The sequence below is a fragment of the Phacochoerus africanus genome, chromosome 1 (genome assembly GCF_016906955.1).
Source record: "Phacochoerus africanus isolate WHEZ1 chromosome 1, ROS_Pafr_v1, whole genome shotgun sequence".
NCBI lineage: Eukaryota > Metazoa > Chordata > Mammalia > Artiodactyla > Suidae > Phacochoerus > Phacochoerus africanus.
In genome coordinates this window covers 25,728,642-25,746,070 of record NC_062544.1, presented here as the reverse complement: position 1 = coordinate 25,746,070, position 17,429 = coordinate 25,728,642, and the positions used below count along the sequence as shown (strand labels likewise).

The window sequence follows — 17,429 nt, the reverse complement described above, 5'->3', positions numbered from 1 at the left end:
TCAAAATTCCAGCCCCTGTCTACCTGCCTCTCTGTATTTGTGTTCATCTCTCAGTTCCTCTCTTCTCTCTCTCTGAATTTCTTCACCTAATAATTCCTGCCAGTCCAATTCAGGGAAAGTGTAACCCCCATTTCTGCCTCCTCCCAACTTCTTCATGCTTCCTCATCTCATGAAATGCATGACTTCCTACTCAAGTGTCTGATTCCTTCTCTCTCTTACTAATCCACATAGTCCTTGGGAGGTAGTAGAATGCAGTAGTTAGGTGCTTGAACTCTGGAGCCAAGCTACCTGGTTCAAATTCTAGTGCATCTTGGGCAAAATGACCTAATCAGCCTGTGAGCTTCAGTTTCCTTGTCTAAGAAACAGGAATGAATAATAGTACTTACCTGATAGAGTTGCCCTGAGATTTAACTGGGTTAATGCATGGAAAGTGCTTACAACAGTACCTGGTAGGTAATAAGCCCTCAGGAAGTTACTATCAGTTCTCTTTGCTTGCCTTTTGTTGTTGTTCTACAGACCGGCTGTATTTTGTAAATGTCTGTGCCTGCAGGGCATGCACAGTTTTCAAGGAAAATCTGGTGTCTGAATGAAGGAACGGAATGACTGAGGAAAGAAACAGGCGGATTCTGACCATTCCTCCAAGACTTGGTTCCCCGTCCTGCTTCCCTGACTTTCCACAGCCTGAGGTTGGTGATCCTCACGCTGTGCCTGACTCCCTGACCAGAAATCTGGCCTCCTGGCTTTCATGAAGCTGCCTATCCCACATCAGAGCTCTGAGTCCCCAACACACCAGGGCTGAAGTAACGTAAGGTACCCAGATCTCTCTCACTTCCAGCTGAAGTCTTCAGGGAAATGAGGCAAGAAGTGAGGGGACTTAGCTCACGTCCTCAGTCTCCAAGGGTGTCTCTCACTTCCCCAAAGGCAACTGACTGAAACTGAAAGCACAGCACTGGGCTTGGTGATGCTGCAGAGGGAGGCTGCCTTAGTCAGGACCCTTTTCCCTTCATCACCATTCATCCACTCATTCATTACTGCTCATGGAGCATTACTGCAGGCAGATCCTGTGCCCAGCACGTGGAAATGAATCAAACTAACAAGCTTTTGCACAGCAAAGGGAGCCATAAAAAAACCAAAAAGACAACATACAGAATGGGAGAAAATAGTTTCAGGTGATGCAACTGAAAGGGCTTAATCTCTAAAATATACAAACAACTTATACAACTCAAGAGCAAAAAAAGCCAACAACCCAACTGAAAAATGGGCAAAGGACCTGAAGAGACATTTCCCCCAGGAAGATACACAGATGGGCAACAAACACTTGAAACAATGCTCAACATCCCTCATTATTAGAGAAATGCAAATCAAAACTACCATGAGATACCACCTCACACCAGTCAGAATGGCCACCATCAATAAGTTCACAAATAACAAATGCTGGAGGGGGTGTGGAGAAAAGGGAACCCTCCTGCACTGTTGGTGGGAATGTGAGCTGGTACAACCACTATGGAAAACACTATGGAGGTACCTTAGAAATCTATACATAGAACTACCAGATGACCCGGCAATCCCACTCCTGGGCATATATCTGGACAATACTTTCCTTGAAAAAGACACATGCACCCCATGTTCATTTCAGCACTATTCACAATAGCGAAGACATGGAAACAAGCTAAATGCCCATCGACAGATGAATGGATTAAGAAGATGTGGTATATGTACACAACGGAATACTACTCAGCCATAAAAAAGAACAAAATAATGCCATTTGAAGCAACATGGATGGAACTAGAGACTCTCACCCTGAGTGAGTCAGGAAGAGAAGGACAAATACCACATGATATCACCTATATCTGGAATCTAACATACAGCACAAATGAACCTTTCCACAGAAAAGAAAATCATGGACATGGAGAACAGACTTGTTGTTGAAAAGGGGGAGGGGGAGGGAGTGGGATGGACTGGGAATTTTAGGTTAACAGATGCAAACTATTGCCTTTGGAATGGATAAGCAATGAGATCCTGCTGTATAGCACTGGGAACTATATCTAGTCACTTATGATCAAGCATGATAATGTAAGAAAAAAGAATGTATACATGTATGTGTGACTGGGTCACCTTGCTGTACAGTAGAAAACTGACAGAACACTGTAAACTAGCTAAAATGGAAAAAAATAAAAGTCATTTAAAAAAATAAGAAAGAAAGAAATGAATCACAGTCACTAAAGGAGCTCCCCACCTTAAAGGAGCTCCCGGTACAGCACAGGAGAGAAGCCAGTAAGGAGATGACTACTGTTCAGGGTGCTAATGGCCTAACCCACCCCGAGAAAAATCAGGGGAGGCTTCCAAAGAGTGGTGACCATTTCTCTTCCATCCTTGGCCCTTATTCTCAGAAGCCCCCATGAGGAAACATATGAAGATCACAGAAGCCTTATGGCAAAGAGGCAAAAATCCCTCAGTTCCCGCAACCCAGCTGTGACCATGCTCAGCTAAAATGCCACTGTGCCAATGGTGGCAGCAGCTGTAGAGCAAACTCTTTCTGCCACTTTGGGATGATGGGCATGATAAGCAGATTTGAACTTGCTTGCCAGCCATCAGCAGGGAAATCAGCAGAGGCGCTGTGCTCCTGGGCTGGGAAGCAGCTGTAAAGTTGGACCCACTGACTTTCCTCTTTGTATCATATTCCTAGTGCATGCAACAAAGACGAGAAAGCCTGTCTGCTAGGAAAATTTCTTTTTTTATTCCCACTGAATAGGCTCTTTCTACTTCCCCCTCAGGCCCTTCATACCAGCCTTTCGACCGACTTTGCAGTCCTCTGAACATGCCATGTTCCCTCATGCACTCCTACCTCCCCTTATTTTTTAAGCCTACTCAACAATTTTTAATCTTTCAGAAATTAGCTCAGGTCACCTCCTCCAGGAAGCCTTCCTTGACTTCTTTTTCCAATCTGAATTAAGAACACTTTTTCTTCCTAAGCCATCAAAGTTACCAAAATACATATCAATAGTTTATTTGTAGCTCACTCTTAACTGGACTGTGGTCCCTTAGTGTATAGGGACACTTTTATTTCTGTAGTTTTGAAAAACCTAGCAGGAAATAAGGCCAATCATGAGTGCTCAATACATGTTTGTTGCAGGGGTGAATAAACAAATGAGTAGGATATTTGGAGGACATTCACATAATCAAGAGGGAGGGGAGACCTTCATAGTTCTCAAATGCTATCCAAGCAGTACACTATAGAGGCCCATAGATTCTGGAGCCAGACAGCCTGGGTCTAAATTCTGGTTCAGTCATTTACTAGCTGTGTGGCACTGAACATGTTACGTAACCTCTTAAAGAGCTTCATCATCTGCGAAAATGAGGATACTAAAATTGCATGCCTCATAGAGTTGTTATAAGAGTTAAATAAGACAATGGATGTAAAACACTTGGCTTAAGACTGGTGCATAATAAGCTTGGATTAGGTGTTGGTTAAAGTGCTATTATCACTACTATTATTATTAATGCATTGTTCTGCCTCAAAAAAAAAAATGGTTCCACATTCTCCTTAACTTCACAGCATTCAGACTCTAACGAATTTCTGCTTCTTCCCCTTTGAAGAAAGGCTTTTGTAACTGTGCCTCTGAGTTAGCTGATGGCATGTGGCTTAGATAATTTAGGATGGGGGAAGGGGCATTAAGTCTCACACTGGGATATAAGGGAGAGTTTTTAAATGCAGGAATAAAATGACAACTAAGCTGAAAGTGAGCCAGCATGACTGTGTTCACCGGCCTCTTGGAAGTAGGTTAAATGAGTGTCCTAAATCTCTAGCCCGCTAATAACCACTGCATAAGCAAGCCTCTCTCCACTTGCCTGTCCCTAGGTCCCACGGGGGTGATAACAAAGGCACACAAGCACAGCCATTGTTAACAGCCTTCTCCCAGAGAGAAAGTGGCAAACCCACATCTAAAAATGAAACCTAGTTTGGGGTTGGTAGATGCAAACTATTACATTTAGAATGGATAAGCAATGAGGTCCTGCTGTACAGCACAGGGAACCATGTCCAATCTCTTGGAGTAGAACATGATGGAAGATGGTATGAGAAAAAGAATGTATATGCATATATATGACATGTATATGCGTATATATACGACACACACACACTGGGTTGCTATGCTGTACAGCAGAAATTGACACAACACTGTAAATCAACTATACTCTAATAATAAAATAAAATGAAAATGAAAATGAAGCCTAGCTTCTTAGGGGGAGAAAGGGAGAAAGGGGGTGGGTGGGGAAAGAAAGCATAGTTTTGGAGGAAAGAGGGGTTACTTGTTGCCGTAGTCAATTTTGGATGTGACTTTCTGCTTCAGTTCCTTCAGCTCATCCTTGGGCAAAGTTCCTGAGAGGAGTTGGGACCGCCACTCCATCAAGTCGTACATCATGGACTGCACCTGGAGGAACCGCTCCTTTTTGCTGGCCTAGGAGACAGGAAACAATCCCGCAGTCACCTGCAACGAAGGGCTTGGACGTCTATTTGGCAAACTGGGCTAAAGGCAAGCGAGCATATTCAAGGACCATGGCCGGAGAGCCTCTCCTGGCCCCTACCCAGCTGGGAAGGGACTGGGTGGTGGGCTTCGCTGTTGACATGTTTCCTCTCCCAGGTCCAGAGGCATTTCTCCAAAGCAAAAGTTATCATTCCAATCACTTCCTGGTTTTAAAAAAAAGTGCGGTTATTTCTGACCAAAGAGACATGCATTGAGCAGGAATGTTATGAACACCTGCTGTCATGCAAGGCTCAGAGGTCAGACCCATTAAGACTGAGAACCAGAGCCATTTCTCTGGTGAAAAGCCCTGTTCCTAGGTCCATGTACCCTCAAATCTGACATGTGTACAACATATGGGACATGAGATGGTTTTGGGCATACAAAAATACAAGGTCAAGTATTAGGGATCCATATCATAATTCTTCTCTACTCTCCTCCCACCCTTTTATTTAAGGGAAGGAGGGGAGTTCCCCTTTGTGGCTCAGTCTCTGTGAGGATGTGGGTTTGATCCCTGGCCTCACTCAGTGGGTTAAGGATCCAGTGTTCCTATGGCTGTGGCATGAGCCTGCAGCTGCAGCCCTGATTCAGCACTGAGCCCAGAAACTTCCATATGCTGCAGGTGCAGGCATAAAAAGAAAATAAGGGGAGGGGGGAGAAAGTTGCAGTTTCATGGCCATGTGAGTTTAACCCCTATCTCATGTTTGTTATTTCTTTTTTTAACAAAAAGAGAAAGAAGTTCCTGGGCTCAGAAATTTGACAGATAATACAGCAAGCACTTAATAACATTGTTCTGTTTTCATTGTATTTATTTGAATAATGTTCTAATTGTGTCAAGTACTTTTGGTTTTCCATTTGGGAAGCATGTGTAAAATAATAACAAAAATATGTTTGTTTGGCCTTTGTCCCCAATTCTTGGCACAGAGCTTCTAAAACTCTTGGAATTTCCTATGTCTTTTCTTAATCATAATGAGCCCCTTTTGGGTTTATGCTAATAAAGTAAGTCTTGGTAGGCCCACTAGATAGCTTAAGGATGGGGGCTGGCTGCGTATCTCTTCCAGTTGGCATATCTCTTCCAGTTGGCTGTTTCTGAGTTGGGTCCTTTATAATAAAACGGTAATTATAAGAATAGTGCTTTCCTAAGCGGAGCTATGGATTGGGACCTGGGCTGGCTTATGCACACTACTGAATATGGAATGGATGGTCAATGTAGACCTGCTGCATAGCTCGGGAAATCTACTCAACGTAGTGAGAACCTATATGAGAACGGCTGTGTGTCTATGTTTAACCGAATCACTTTGCTGTACAGCAGAAATTATCACAACATCCTAAGTCAATTATACTTCAATAAAATTTTTAAAAAAAGAATATGGCTTTCCTGAGTTTTGTGAGTTGTTCTAAGGACTCTTGGAACCTGAGACAGGGTTGGAGGAGGAGTCACGGGAGTCCCCAAATTTGTACCAAGCTGGACAGAAGTGTGGGTAGTCTGGGGACCTGGGACTTGCAACTGGCATCTAAAATGAGGGCAGTCTTGTAGAACTGAGCCATTAAATTCAATGTTAGAATTGAATGTGTTACAGAGCATCCATTTGGCGTTGGACAGTTGGAGAAGTGTGGGAATCACACAGCATGCCATAAATCACACAGCTCCTTATGTAGGTCATTTAAGTTTAGTAAAAAGGGAGACAATTTAGATATCAAGTAAATATTACACGTGTGGTAAGCAGATATAGCAAGAATCATAAAACTGGAAGTTTAAGGATCTCTTTACTAGGGTGAAGGGCGTGATGGACTTGCAGTTCAAAGACTTCTTATGGGAAATGTCAGCCTTCCATGGTGCATGTGTATGTGATGTATAGAAGGGGTCTTGGAGATAAATAATAAATCACTTTGGCCTCAAGTCTGCTGTTTGCTCCCTACACTTTCCTAACAACTTTGAAACTTTCAGGATGGTAATTGGATATGCCCTAAATTACCATATGTTATGAAATACCCACATGGGAGTCAACATATATGACCGCAACAGGTGAGTCTACAAAGAGTGCAGGTACATCAGTAGGTGTGTCCAAAGCTGTTACAAACATGCATTAAGCCTTGGTTGACATTTTTGCTCTCAGTTTAATGGATTTTTTAGCTATTCACTTTCATTAGGAATTCTAAAAGCATCAAAGGAGGATTCTAAATTAGATTTACTTCAATAGAGGGAAAACACATTCAAAATAGGCTCTCTGTTTTTCCAGGGTCAAAGCTTCCTAATAGATCTGAGGACAACAGTCATTAGTTAATTAATATATGAGAATAGTATTTCCCAAAGTATCATCAGCAGACCACAAAATCAAAATCCCCAAGTTTATTAAATGCAGAGCTCCACTGAAGGAAGCTTTATTTTTAATAGCTCTCAAGGTGATTCTTAAGCATACTCAAGTTTGATAACTTTTTCAATAGTTTAAAAAAATGTAAAGATCGCATCAGACCCTCATTAACTATGGCTCTCACTGCGTGGCTTTGAAAAAGTCACCTAAGTTTTCTGGGCCTGATGGCCTCAGAATGTCCACTATACTATGTCGAGGCTAAATTCCAAACTCGAACCAAGCTTCCAGCCCAGGGAGCGGGGTTTTGGGTCTCACCACATAGAGCTGCTTCCAGATGCTGCCCCACTCCCAAAGTGTCGTTGTCACTTCTTGTGCCAGAGGAATTTCTGCAGGAATAATGTTCTCTATATTTCTATTTAAGGTGGGAGAGAAAACGGTGTTAAAGTGAGACTCAGGTGCTAACAAGATAAAACGTTGGCAAATTTGCATTAAGCTGCAGCTGCTGAGAGGGGGCCTTGCTGGCAGGAGTCTAGCCGCCTCTAATAGCCACACCAATTACATTATGCAAATGCAAGGGACTTCCTGTTTAATGTCCTTCTTCATTGGGTTGGACCCTTCAAGCTCATTATTCAGGATTAATCTACTTTAATGCAGTTCAAAGGCAGCTGCCAATGAAAAGTTGAATTCTCCAAATTTACGAATACCCCCTCGGAATCAAATCTGAATAGGAATCAGTTTACATTAGATCTCCCATCCAGTAGGGAAAGGAGACAGATAAACATGGGCATGAAGAAGAGGGATCAGCTGAGCATCCTTCACATCTGCCAAGGCAGGTTTTCAAAGCAGACAGGACGGTGACATCCATGAGCCACTGAGGGTCTGGGGAAGGATGGTAGGTACCTTTTTTTCTCCACTGTCACTTCTTTGATGTGGATAAAGGATTTAGGAAAAATGCCCTGTTGGGGATAAGATAAGATGAGATAAGATACGATGAGATGACCTAGGATGCCTGTCCCTACAGAAAAATAATGACCCCAGGTCGTCATGATTTTTCCAATAGCTAGTAACTGGTAAAAACCTCAGATTTTACATGAATAATCCCAACCTGACAGAGCAAGCGGTAGATGCTAAATCTGCTCTTTTAGGTCTAGTTGCTCTTCAATTCTTCATCATTGTTCAGGTTCCCACAATAGCCCTGGATTCCAAAGGATGCTCCAGACCCACTGGGACACTCACCCTATCAGATGGGCAGGGCAGGAGCGCTGAAGGACCCACACTAAGGGAGACAGGGAGCTCTGCCTCTCCCCTATCCTGCCCAGTTCTGGGAGAGCAGTCACCCTTCACAGTCATGAGAAGGTCAGGTCCTAAAGCACTAGTGTCCCTGGCTGCACATGGGCTAGTTTGATTTGAGACCTCTTTCATCTTGGATTTATTGTATTGTTCTTTAGAGACCAAAGAGGGATCATGCCTCCAACACAGCATGCCAGGGAGGAAGGAAGAAGCACCTAAGATTTCCCTGCTCTATAAGCTCAGCTCAGTTAACAGGAGAAGTGGATGAATTACTTGGAAGTTCTCCCATAACTTCAGCCAAAGTGTACGCTGGGGACATCTGGTCACTGCATTAGATACTGTGCACTGTAGGGAGACAAGCAAAGCAGGTTTCTGCTCTGTGGAGATGGTGGTGTGGCGTGGGGCTGGGACAGGGGAAGTCCTCCAGGGCAGAGACTGGACCTGCCCTTTCTGGGTCATGTTGGAAATGATGATGGTCCCAAAAGAATGCTAAAGAAAGGCAGCGGAAGATAAATTTTACCTTTAAGAGTGCAGGATTCCATGGGACTTGAGAAGTCATATGTGACTGGCATGCTAGGAAAAGGCTCAGGGAGAGGAGGGCTCTGGCTTAAAGAATAAGTGAGGGGGAAGGGACTGAGAACCAGTGAGGAAAGCACAGGACACAAGGAGGGAAGAATGGAATCAGTCTGCAGAGGAGCAACCGTGGGAGATCATTCATCAGTGGGCTGCCAGGTCATGTACAGAACTCCAGCATGTCCCAAATTAAAAAAAAATCGACCTTACCTGTAACATTTTGTGCTTTACAAGGTATCCCCTATACCAGTCTGCAATGAGAAAATAAAACAAAAATTAAAAAAAAACAGGTCTTTCATCTACTCTTACAAGTTCCTTGCTGGGTTTTTTGTTGTTGTTGCTGCTGTTTGTTTTTCTCTAGAAAAGAAACTATTGCAAAGCGCTTCAGATCTTACGTACAAATCAAAGCCCTAGATTCAACAATCTGTTGAATTAGTTGTCAGTGTTTCTGAAAAGCATCCAAAAATACATGGATTTCATAAAAATGCAAATTTCATCTTAAAAAACAAACAAACAAACAAACAAACAAAAAACAGGAGGCCCAGAGATGGTGGCCAGTGCTCCCCCATGGCTGCAGTTGGCTAGTGATGGGGAGCAGCTGGTCCCATCAGACAAAGCAGGTACCACCAACTCCCCAGCCCTTCGCTTATTTCCATTGCCTGTCAGCATACTTCCTTGGCTCAGAAGCATATTTTCAACCTTGCTTTAGGGGCACAGAAGGCTGAAAATGTCTGAGGGACTTTGGCAAACATCCTAAAATAATGACCACAGTTCTAAGAGCAGCAAATTGTGTCTAAAACATGACTTACAGAAGTTAGTCAAACCAACAAGTTCAGGGATGGATAAAAGGACAGGAATTTTAAAAGATTCTTCTCTTTGCAGGAATATCAGAAATGATTCAATTAACAGAAATCCAAATTACACACAGTCCTCAGACAAAATGAGCCTCAATATAGCAAGTATTGATGACTATAATGAGCCTGCTGGCCTTTGAGATGATTCAAGCACAGCCAAGTGGTGGTATTTGTCATCTTTGTAAATAAAAAGCGTCTGTCGGGAGCCTCATTAGCAAACCCTCATTACTGGACTGACAGATTGTTGTTGAAGTGTGTTCTCAACAGACAGACGCACAAGCTCCAAAACAAACAACTTGAAATGCAAAGTCACCCCTCAGAGTCCTGAGCCAGCTTGAGGGTCAGGACCTAAAGAAAGTCCTAAAGCAGGAGGGGCCCCGGTTGCTTCTTATTTGGAGAGTCAGAAAAGCGGAGGAAAGAGAGAAAAGGAGGAAGAAAGAAAGGAAGGGATGGAGGTTGGAAGGAAAGAACCTGGGGTTTGGAATAAAGCAGCGTTGCAAGCAATCTTTGTATATGAAGGCTTTGAATCTTCATAACCATCACATGAGGTGGGGGATGCAATTATCCCATTTTACGCAAGAGTGGCCCACCTGAGGCACCGAGACTTTAAGTAACTTGCCCACAGTCACACAGCTAGTAAGTCACAGGGCCAGGCTTTGAACTTGAGCAGTCATGGTCCTGTGCTTCCTGTCTAAGAGAGGAAGGAGCACGGGGGTTGCCTAACATTTCCACCCTCCCAACATCTGAAGTACTTCCAGTGGTGGAGAACTTTCTATTTCAGGAAATACCACATTCTGTTTTCATACTCCTCTGATAATTTCCCCATAACTTGGTAACAATTAACCATTAACAACAGTGCCTTTACCACACTAGCAGTGATGCTTACTGTGTGCCAGGAATTCCGGTAAAGTTTTTGGTATGGTTCTTTCAAGTTATAAACTAATCTTCACAATAATCCTATAAAGTAGGTACTATTACTGTCTCAAGTTTACAAATGAAAGCAGAGAGGCACAGAGAGATTAAGCAATTTGCTCATGGTCACAGAGCCAGTGGGTGATACAATTAAGATCTAAACCTAAGAAATGACACTCTATAACCCTGACCTAGAACTACCTCCTTTATTTGCAATTCTTTCCCATTCAACCAATTAGATGTAAAAGCATCCCTAACATTACTAGCTGCTGTTTATTAACGACTTGCTTAAGGCACACAAAGCTGTGTGCTGAGTGTTGCACACACACTCTAATTTAGTCCTCACATCCATACTGTGAGCTAAGTATATGATTCCCATTCTGTAGATGAAGACATTGAGATTCAAGTCAGTTGAGGTACTGGGCCAAATCACACAGCCAGCCTGTCAAGAGCAAATCTGAGTGGCTTCACTCCAAGCTCTTCCACCAGAGTCCCCCATGCAACAAGCACAGATACAGATAACATGTTCTTAGAGCACAGGAACAGATAAGGGTCTCTTGGTTGCAGTAACCAGAACCCACCTGGATGGCCAAGGCCACCAAAATCCACCAGGAAGTAGGAAAAGAGTTAAAGGAACAATAGTCTGCCCACATCTGCGTGTCCACTGTAGGGGCTCCATCAGGGTCCCTTGACTTCCTCTCCCAGTGACTTTGCCCTTTCTCACCCTTGAGGATCAGTGACTTGTTACCCCTTGTAGGAATCCTGATTCTCAGAACTTTGACTCACTCTTGAGCAAGAAAATCGAATGATGCCTACACCCAGTATGTATATTCTGGCTCTCAGATTTAAGTTCAACAAACACTGACTGTGCACCTACTGTGTACATGACACTAGGTTTTCAGAAATAAATATCCAGAGTTCCTTGATGAGAGTGCTTATCACCATTTCCACTTGCTAGAAGTGGATAATTCACTGACTGCATCAGAGCTGTCCTTAGGACTTTTTCTGATATCCTCAAACCTGCTGGGCCACTGACCTCCATGATCCCTGAAGCTCCTCCCTAATCTGGTCACTGGTCAGCTATATCTGGCTGCACTTCAATACCTGATTGGGCAGATAACAATAGCTGGCACACAGAGCAGAATTCACAACAGACATGATCAAAACCAGTCTCAGGGTAACACAGAACTTAACTATATCTCAGAACTTGTCCCCCAGCTCAATGCCCTTTTTAGTTAAATAAAAGAAAGGGCTTTTTTTGTTTGTTCTTTTGTTTGTTTGTTTGTTTTACCAGATTCACAAGACAAGAATTTTTTTTTGGCCACACCCATAGCATATGGAAGTTCCTGGGCCAGGGATCAAACCCACGCCACAGCAGCAACCCAAGCCACTGCAGGCACAATGCTGGATCCTTAACCCACTGCACCACAGGAGAAATCCAAGGACTTTTAAAAATAGAAAATTCAGAGAGTTCCCACTGTGGTGTAGCAGGAAAGAATCCAACTAGTATCCATGAGGATGTGAGTTCAATCCCTGGCCTTGCTCAGTGGGTTGGAGATCCAGTGTTGCCATGAACTCTGGTGTAGGTCGCAGACGGGGCTCAGATCTCGAGTTGCTGTGGCTGTGGTATAGGCTGGCAGCTGAAGCTCCAATTCCACCCCTGGTCTGGGAACTTCCATATGCTGCAGGTGCAGCCCTAAAAAGCAAAAAGAAAAGAAAAGGAGAGGAGAGAGAAAAAAGAAAAGAAAACTCATAAAGCGCTTCCTAGGGGAAGATGAGAAAAGGGAACATTTTTACCACTCCCATGGAAAATGATAGACTCAAACTGTCCTCCTTTCCCACAACCCAAATATCAAAATGAAATGTACATAAATTCTCCAATCACCTGGGAGTTGCATGGGGAGGGGAAGATGGAGGAGAGAGTAAAAATATCACAGAACATCAAAAAGAATCCACAGCCTAAATTGCCAGTCCTCTGCCATCTCTGGGCAAAGTGATCTTTGGTCATGTCACTTAAGCTCAGTGTTTTCATCTGAAAAATGAGAGAAATAACACCTACCTCACAGAATTGTTGCAAAAATTATTTTTTCAACAGTATTATGAGGTAAACACATCTGCTAAAGTTACAAAACCTTAGACTGGAAAAAAAATACCAAGTTCAGGGTACGTGTTACCCGAAGGACAGACATAGAGACAAGAATGGAATAGAAGAAAGGTAAATAGGGCATTTCATCTGTATCTAAAATGTTTATTTCTCTTTTTTTAAAAAAAGTATGAACTAAACATGGGAAAATGTTAATATTTGTTTATTTGAGTGCTGAGTGCCTGGGTATGTTTCACCTTCCCATTTGACTGAAACATCTAATAACATTAAGAAGCATTAAGAGTTTCCATTGTGGCTCAGCAGTAACAAACCCAACTAGTATCCATGAGGTGCGAGTTTGATCCCTGGCCTCTCTCAGTGAGTTAAAGATCAGACGTTGCTGCGAGTGACTTGGATCTGGGGTTTCTGTAGCCGTGGTGTAGATGGGCAGCTGCAGCTCTGATTCGACCCCTAGCCTGGGAACCCCCATATGCTACAGGTGCAGCCCTTAAAAAAAAAAAAAGAATATAGAAGAAGCTAGTATCTATCAATGGTTAAGAGTATGAGTTCTGGAATCAAAGCCTGGATTTGAATGGAGATCTGCAACTTCCTGTTTGTATGATCTTAGACAGGTTACTGCATTTCTCTAAAGCCTCCGTTTCCTTACTCATAAAATGTGAACAATAATAGAGACAGTGTCATAGGCTTAAATCAGATAAGCCATTCATATTTGTGCAGTGACTGGTATATGGTGTTAAAAATTAGTAAATATCATTGCTTTTTAAAAATAATAATAATCAGAGAAAGTTGGATTTTATTTTATCTATTTTTATCTTCAGAACCTATAGATTTTGAATATCATTTTTTTTCAGTGAAGTCACTTTAACATATTCTATCAAAACAAAGTAAAAGAAACATGCTTCAAACTCAACCTAATGGAAGTTTACTGATGTCTTAGTCTCACCCTCACTCAAAAGGCAAGAAAACCTCACTTACAAATTTGCCATAATGGAACATAATTTTAAGAAGATGGAGTCCCTTTAATTCCAACCTGCTAGAGCACACCCAAACAAGGGACCATCTTCCTGCCAAGTGACACTCTAAAAAGATACTCTTCTAAGTGCTCATAATGTCCCCCTCATACCCTCAAAGCAAAGGACTTTGATGGCTCACGATCAATCTCAATGGAGTTGCTAGCAGGAAGGCTGCCACATGGCTCTGGGTGTGCCCCACTCTGCAAGGGGGAGATTCAAGACTCTCCTTGCAGAGCTCTCTGCAGCCCAAAGAAGAGTGAGGTGACAGACTGGTGCCAGCTTATCAAGAACTCCAGATACTTTGAAGTGAAAAGAGTGATATGCACAGGGTCGTCCCACATCTAGAAAACAATGCCAGCAAAAGCTATGCCTTACCTTAAGGAGATGAAGCTGTGCCAACCTCCTCTCTCCTCCCTTCCCCTTATTCCATTTTACTGGTTAGTCAAAGTCAAAAGCTCTTTGGGTCTAGAAATCTCTTTCTCTTCTCCAGTAAGAGTGGGCACCCAGGACCCAGACAACTGAGTGTATTAGTAGGTGGAATGGGAATTTCTCTATTGTTCTAGAAAGGAAGACTTAGTTAGCAAGTAACTGGGAGTGGAACAGACAGGGATTCTAAAGAAGAGTCTAAGTGAGCTGGGCTACCCCTAAGGAACATCCTCCCACCACAGTCCAAGGAATCAGGAGGGTGGAGGTGGTCTTTAGAGGTGGCATGTCCTGCCTTAAGAGTGCACAGTAGAACTCTTTTACCCCAAACCAACTGTAAGTGTGGGGGGTGAAATCCAGGAGATTTACTCGGAGATGCTGGGGGCCCCTGGCATCTTGCTGCCTAGCTACATTGCTATGCACGCAGGGCACTGACTGATCTTTGAGTTTATTTGATTAGGAAGACAGAGAATTAGAAAGAGAGCACCCCAGACTCCCTCTACCCCCAGCCTTGTTTGAGCTAGAGAAAGGGAACAAGGAGAGGAACATTAGAGTGGACATGGAACTAAAGCCTTCTTTTGAGATGTCACTAAATATCAGGAAAGATGTCAGCCAAATATAAATGTAGGAAGTGAATAGGAAAAAATAACACTCCTTTTTAGTGTTTTTCCCCCATGAGGAGTTCTGACTGCTCGATAAACACTTACATGTGTTTTTCACATCTAAAATCAGGACACAGAATGTTCATTCTGCCTCTGGGTAAAAGAGGCAGCCTGAGAGATGTAATATGGACAAAGAAATAAGCATTAGGATGTCTAAGGCTTAGCAATGGGTAGCTTTCTGAACTGTTTGAGTTTTTATCCCAATAAAATATTATCTCTATAATAAAAACTTCAGGGAGTTCTCGTCATGGCTCAGTGGTTAATGAATCCGACTAGGAACCATTAGGTTGTGGGTTCAATCCTTGGCCTCACTCTGGGGATTAAGGATCTGGCGTTGCCACGAGCTGTGGTGTAGGTCACAGATGCAGATTGGATCCCGCATTGCTGTGGCTGTGGCGTAGGCCAGTGACTACAGCTCCAATTGGACCCCTAGCCTGGGAACCTCCATATGCCACAGGTGTGGCCCTAGAAAAGACAAAAAGACAAAAAAGTATATACATATAAAAACTTCATTAAAATGTTTGAGCTCTAGTGAAAGGCAATTCATTCACATCTAAGGTTTCAGGTCAGATTTTTGTTTTCCCCATTCATTTGGCTGAGTAAATTTAGTACATAAGCAAAGAAGGGCTAGCCTCAACCACTCCAGGCAATTGGAGGACCAGCTTCTGGGTTCCCTGGGCCATACTGCTAAGATACATACACGACTGCCAGTCTCAGTGTGGCTCTGCATAACAGGCAAAGGGATGGAATTCAGCACAGAGCACCTAGGAGCCAGGCATGGTGCTAGACAGCTGCTCTCCTTCTCTTGTGCCAACCTCATAACCAGCCCAGGAGCAAGGTAATGCTAACCCATTTCACAGGTGCGAAAAGTGAGGCCTACCTCCCCAAGATCACTCGGCTAGGGAGTAAGTGGAGCAGAGAATAATTTTTTGATTCAAAAGCCTATGCTTTTTCTACTTTTCTTTTTTCTTGTCTTTTGTGTGTGTATAGAGGAGAGGGGAGATTTTTAAACTATTGAAAAGTACAAAGAACAAAATAATTATTTACATCTTTACTACTTAGAATTAATCATTGCTTTGAATCTTCAAAACTGTATCTATTCTCTTCCACTCCCCTCTCCATTTCTCGGTTTCATTAGTTTTTTGTTGTAGTTTTACATGTTGCCATTTTCTAACAATGGCATTCTTTTCGGTAGTCACAAATATCATGACTTTTAATACTAATTTTGATAAAGCAATTCTCTCGAACTCATTGCTCACCAGTATTTCCCTTTACCACAGTTTTTCAAGTCCTATACTTTAAATTTTTGATTCCTCTCTCAGGAGGCTGGATTTTTTCTTTCAAGTAGGTTTCTAAATGAGGGCTTCATGGGCACACCTTATTTTTTTCTACTACGTCATTCTGACTAATTTTTCACCAACACTGTGGTTTTCACTTTTTTTTACATTTGCAGAGGACCTGTTTTTCAATTGGAATCATAAGCAAAACTCCCCGCCTGCAAAGCAGACAAGACCAGATCTGATCTCAGAGCCCTTAGCCATCCAAGGCCCTTAAGGACTCTTGGGATCCTATAAATTCCAGTTTGAAAACTCTGTATGGGTATGAGTGCAAGCATGATAAATCCTAATAATTTTCACACTAATTTCTCAGATATCTAGAATCAGTCTAACGGACTTTCAAATGTTGCATTTTCAAAGTATTCATGAATTGGCACTCACTTGCTAAATTAATATGTCCAGCTCTTTCTAGAAAACTATTACAAGGATACATTACAAGGACTACTAATTACAAGGATACATTAAAATAAGACTGATAAAAGGGACCTGCTGTATAGCACAGGGAACTCTAACCAATATTCTGTGATAATCTATATGGGAAAAGAATCTGAAAAAGAATGAATATGAGAATATGCATAAGTGAAACATTTTGTTGTATGGCAAAAAAAATTATCACAACATTGTAAATCAATGACACTTCAATAAAGCTTTAAAAAATGAAAAAAAAATTTTAAATGGGAAGCCAGAACTAAGGAGCTTAAGAGCAAAGAGATTAATCCCAAAGACAAATAAAGGTGGCTTGAGTCAGCAAGTGCAGGCTTTTGGAAGGTCAGGCTCCAGGCCAGGCAAAAGTCACCAAAGGTTCTGATTACATGGAACCTCTGTGGTCAGTGCTTTCTCCAGGAAACTACGTGTAAAGAAAACACAACTGAATTTCAAAACGCAGGGCACAGAAAACTTCCTGAGCCTTTTTTTCATCTTGGTAGGCATGGGATGGAGGAAAGGGAACAGTCCCGCAGGAGGGGAGCGAATGGCCACCGGCCCACTGCGTGACCCTAGGTGAGTCATTCGTCTTCCCTAAGCCTTCCTCCTCACGTGCAAAGGTGAGGCCTCTGTCTCTTTCTCAGGATCAACATTTAATACCACTGAGGTATTGAGACACTGAGGAGAGCTGTTTTGCTTGCTGGTTTTTTTTTTATTATTATTATTTAATGGTTTTTATTTTTTTCCACTAGAGCTGGTTTGCTTGCTGTTTTTATTTTCATTCTTTGCCCTGGATAGACTACCTAGAGTTTGCTCATATGCCACTGACTAGAACTACTTTTGTAAAAGACAGGGTTGCACCATGGGAAGAGGACAGGATTTTTGGAATCAGATCCCCTTCCCCCTCCCTCAGTCCCACTTAACTCTGTGCGTGAAAGGATTTAATAGGGCCAGACTGGGAACTCTAGAGGCCTAGGCATTGAATGGTATCCAAAAATAACAGTAG

The 17,429-nt window shown here is 42.6% G+C and overlaps 1 protein-coding gene across 3 annotated transcripts in view; it reads right to left on the bottom strand.

The window, feature by feature from the left end:
* Positions 1-17,429, bottom strand: part of DOCK2 (dedicator of cytokinesis 2) — a 404,312-nt gene that overhangs the window by 364,100 nt on the left and 22,783 nt on the right. For all 3 annotated transcript variants that reach the window (XR_007135520.1, XM_047784590.1, XM_047784680.1), the window contains exons 3-6: positions 8,906-8,946; positions 7,733-7,788; positions 7,148-7,244; positions 4,309-4,457 (exon numbers count right to left, since the gene is read on the bottom strand). Coding sequence is in view for 2 of the 3 variants with exons in the window: in XM_047784590.1 (XP_047640546.1) it covers positions 4,309-4,457; positions 7,148-7,244; positions 7,733-7,788; positions 8,906-8,946 (343 nt within the window). In the remaining variant the exon portion in view is untranslated. The remainder of the gene's footprint in view (positions 1-4,308; positions 4,458-7,147; positions 7,245-7,732; positions 7,789-8,905; positions 8,947-17,429) is intronic.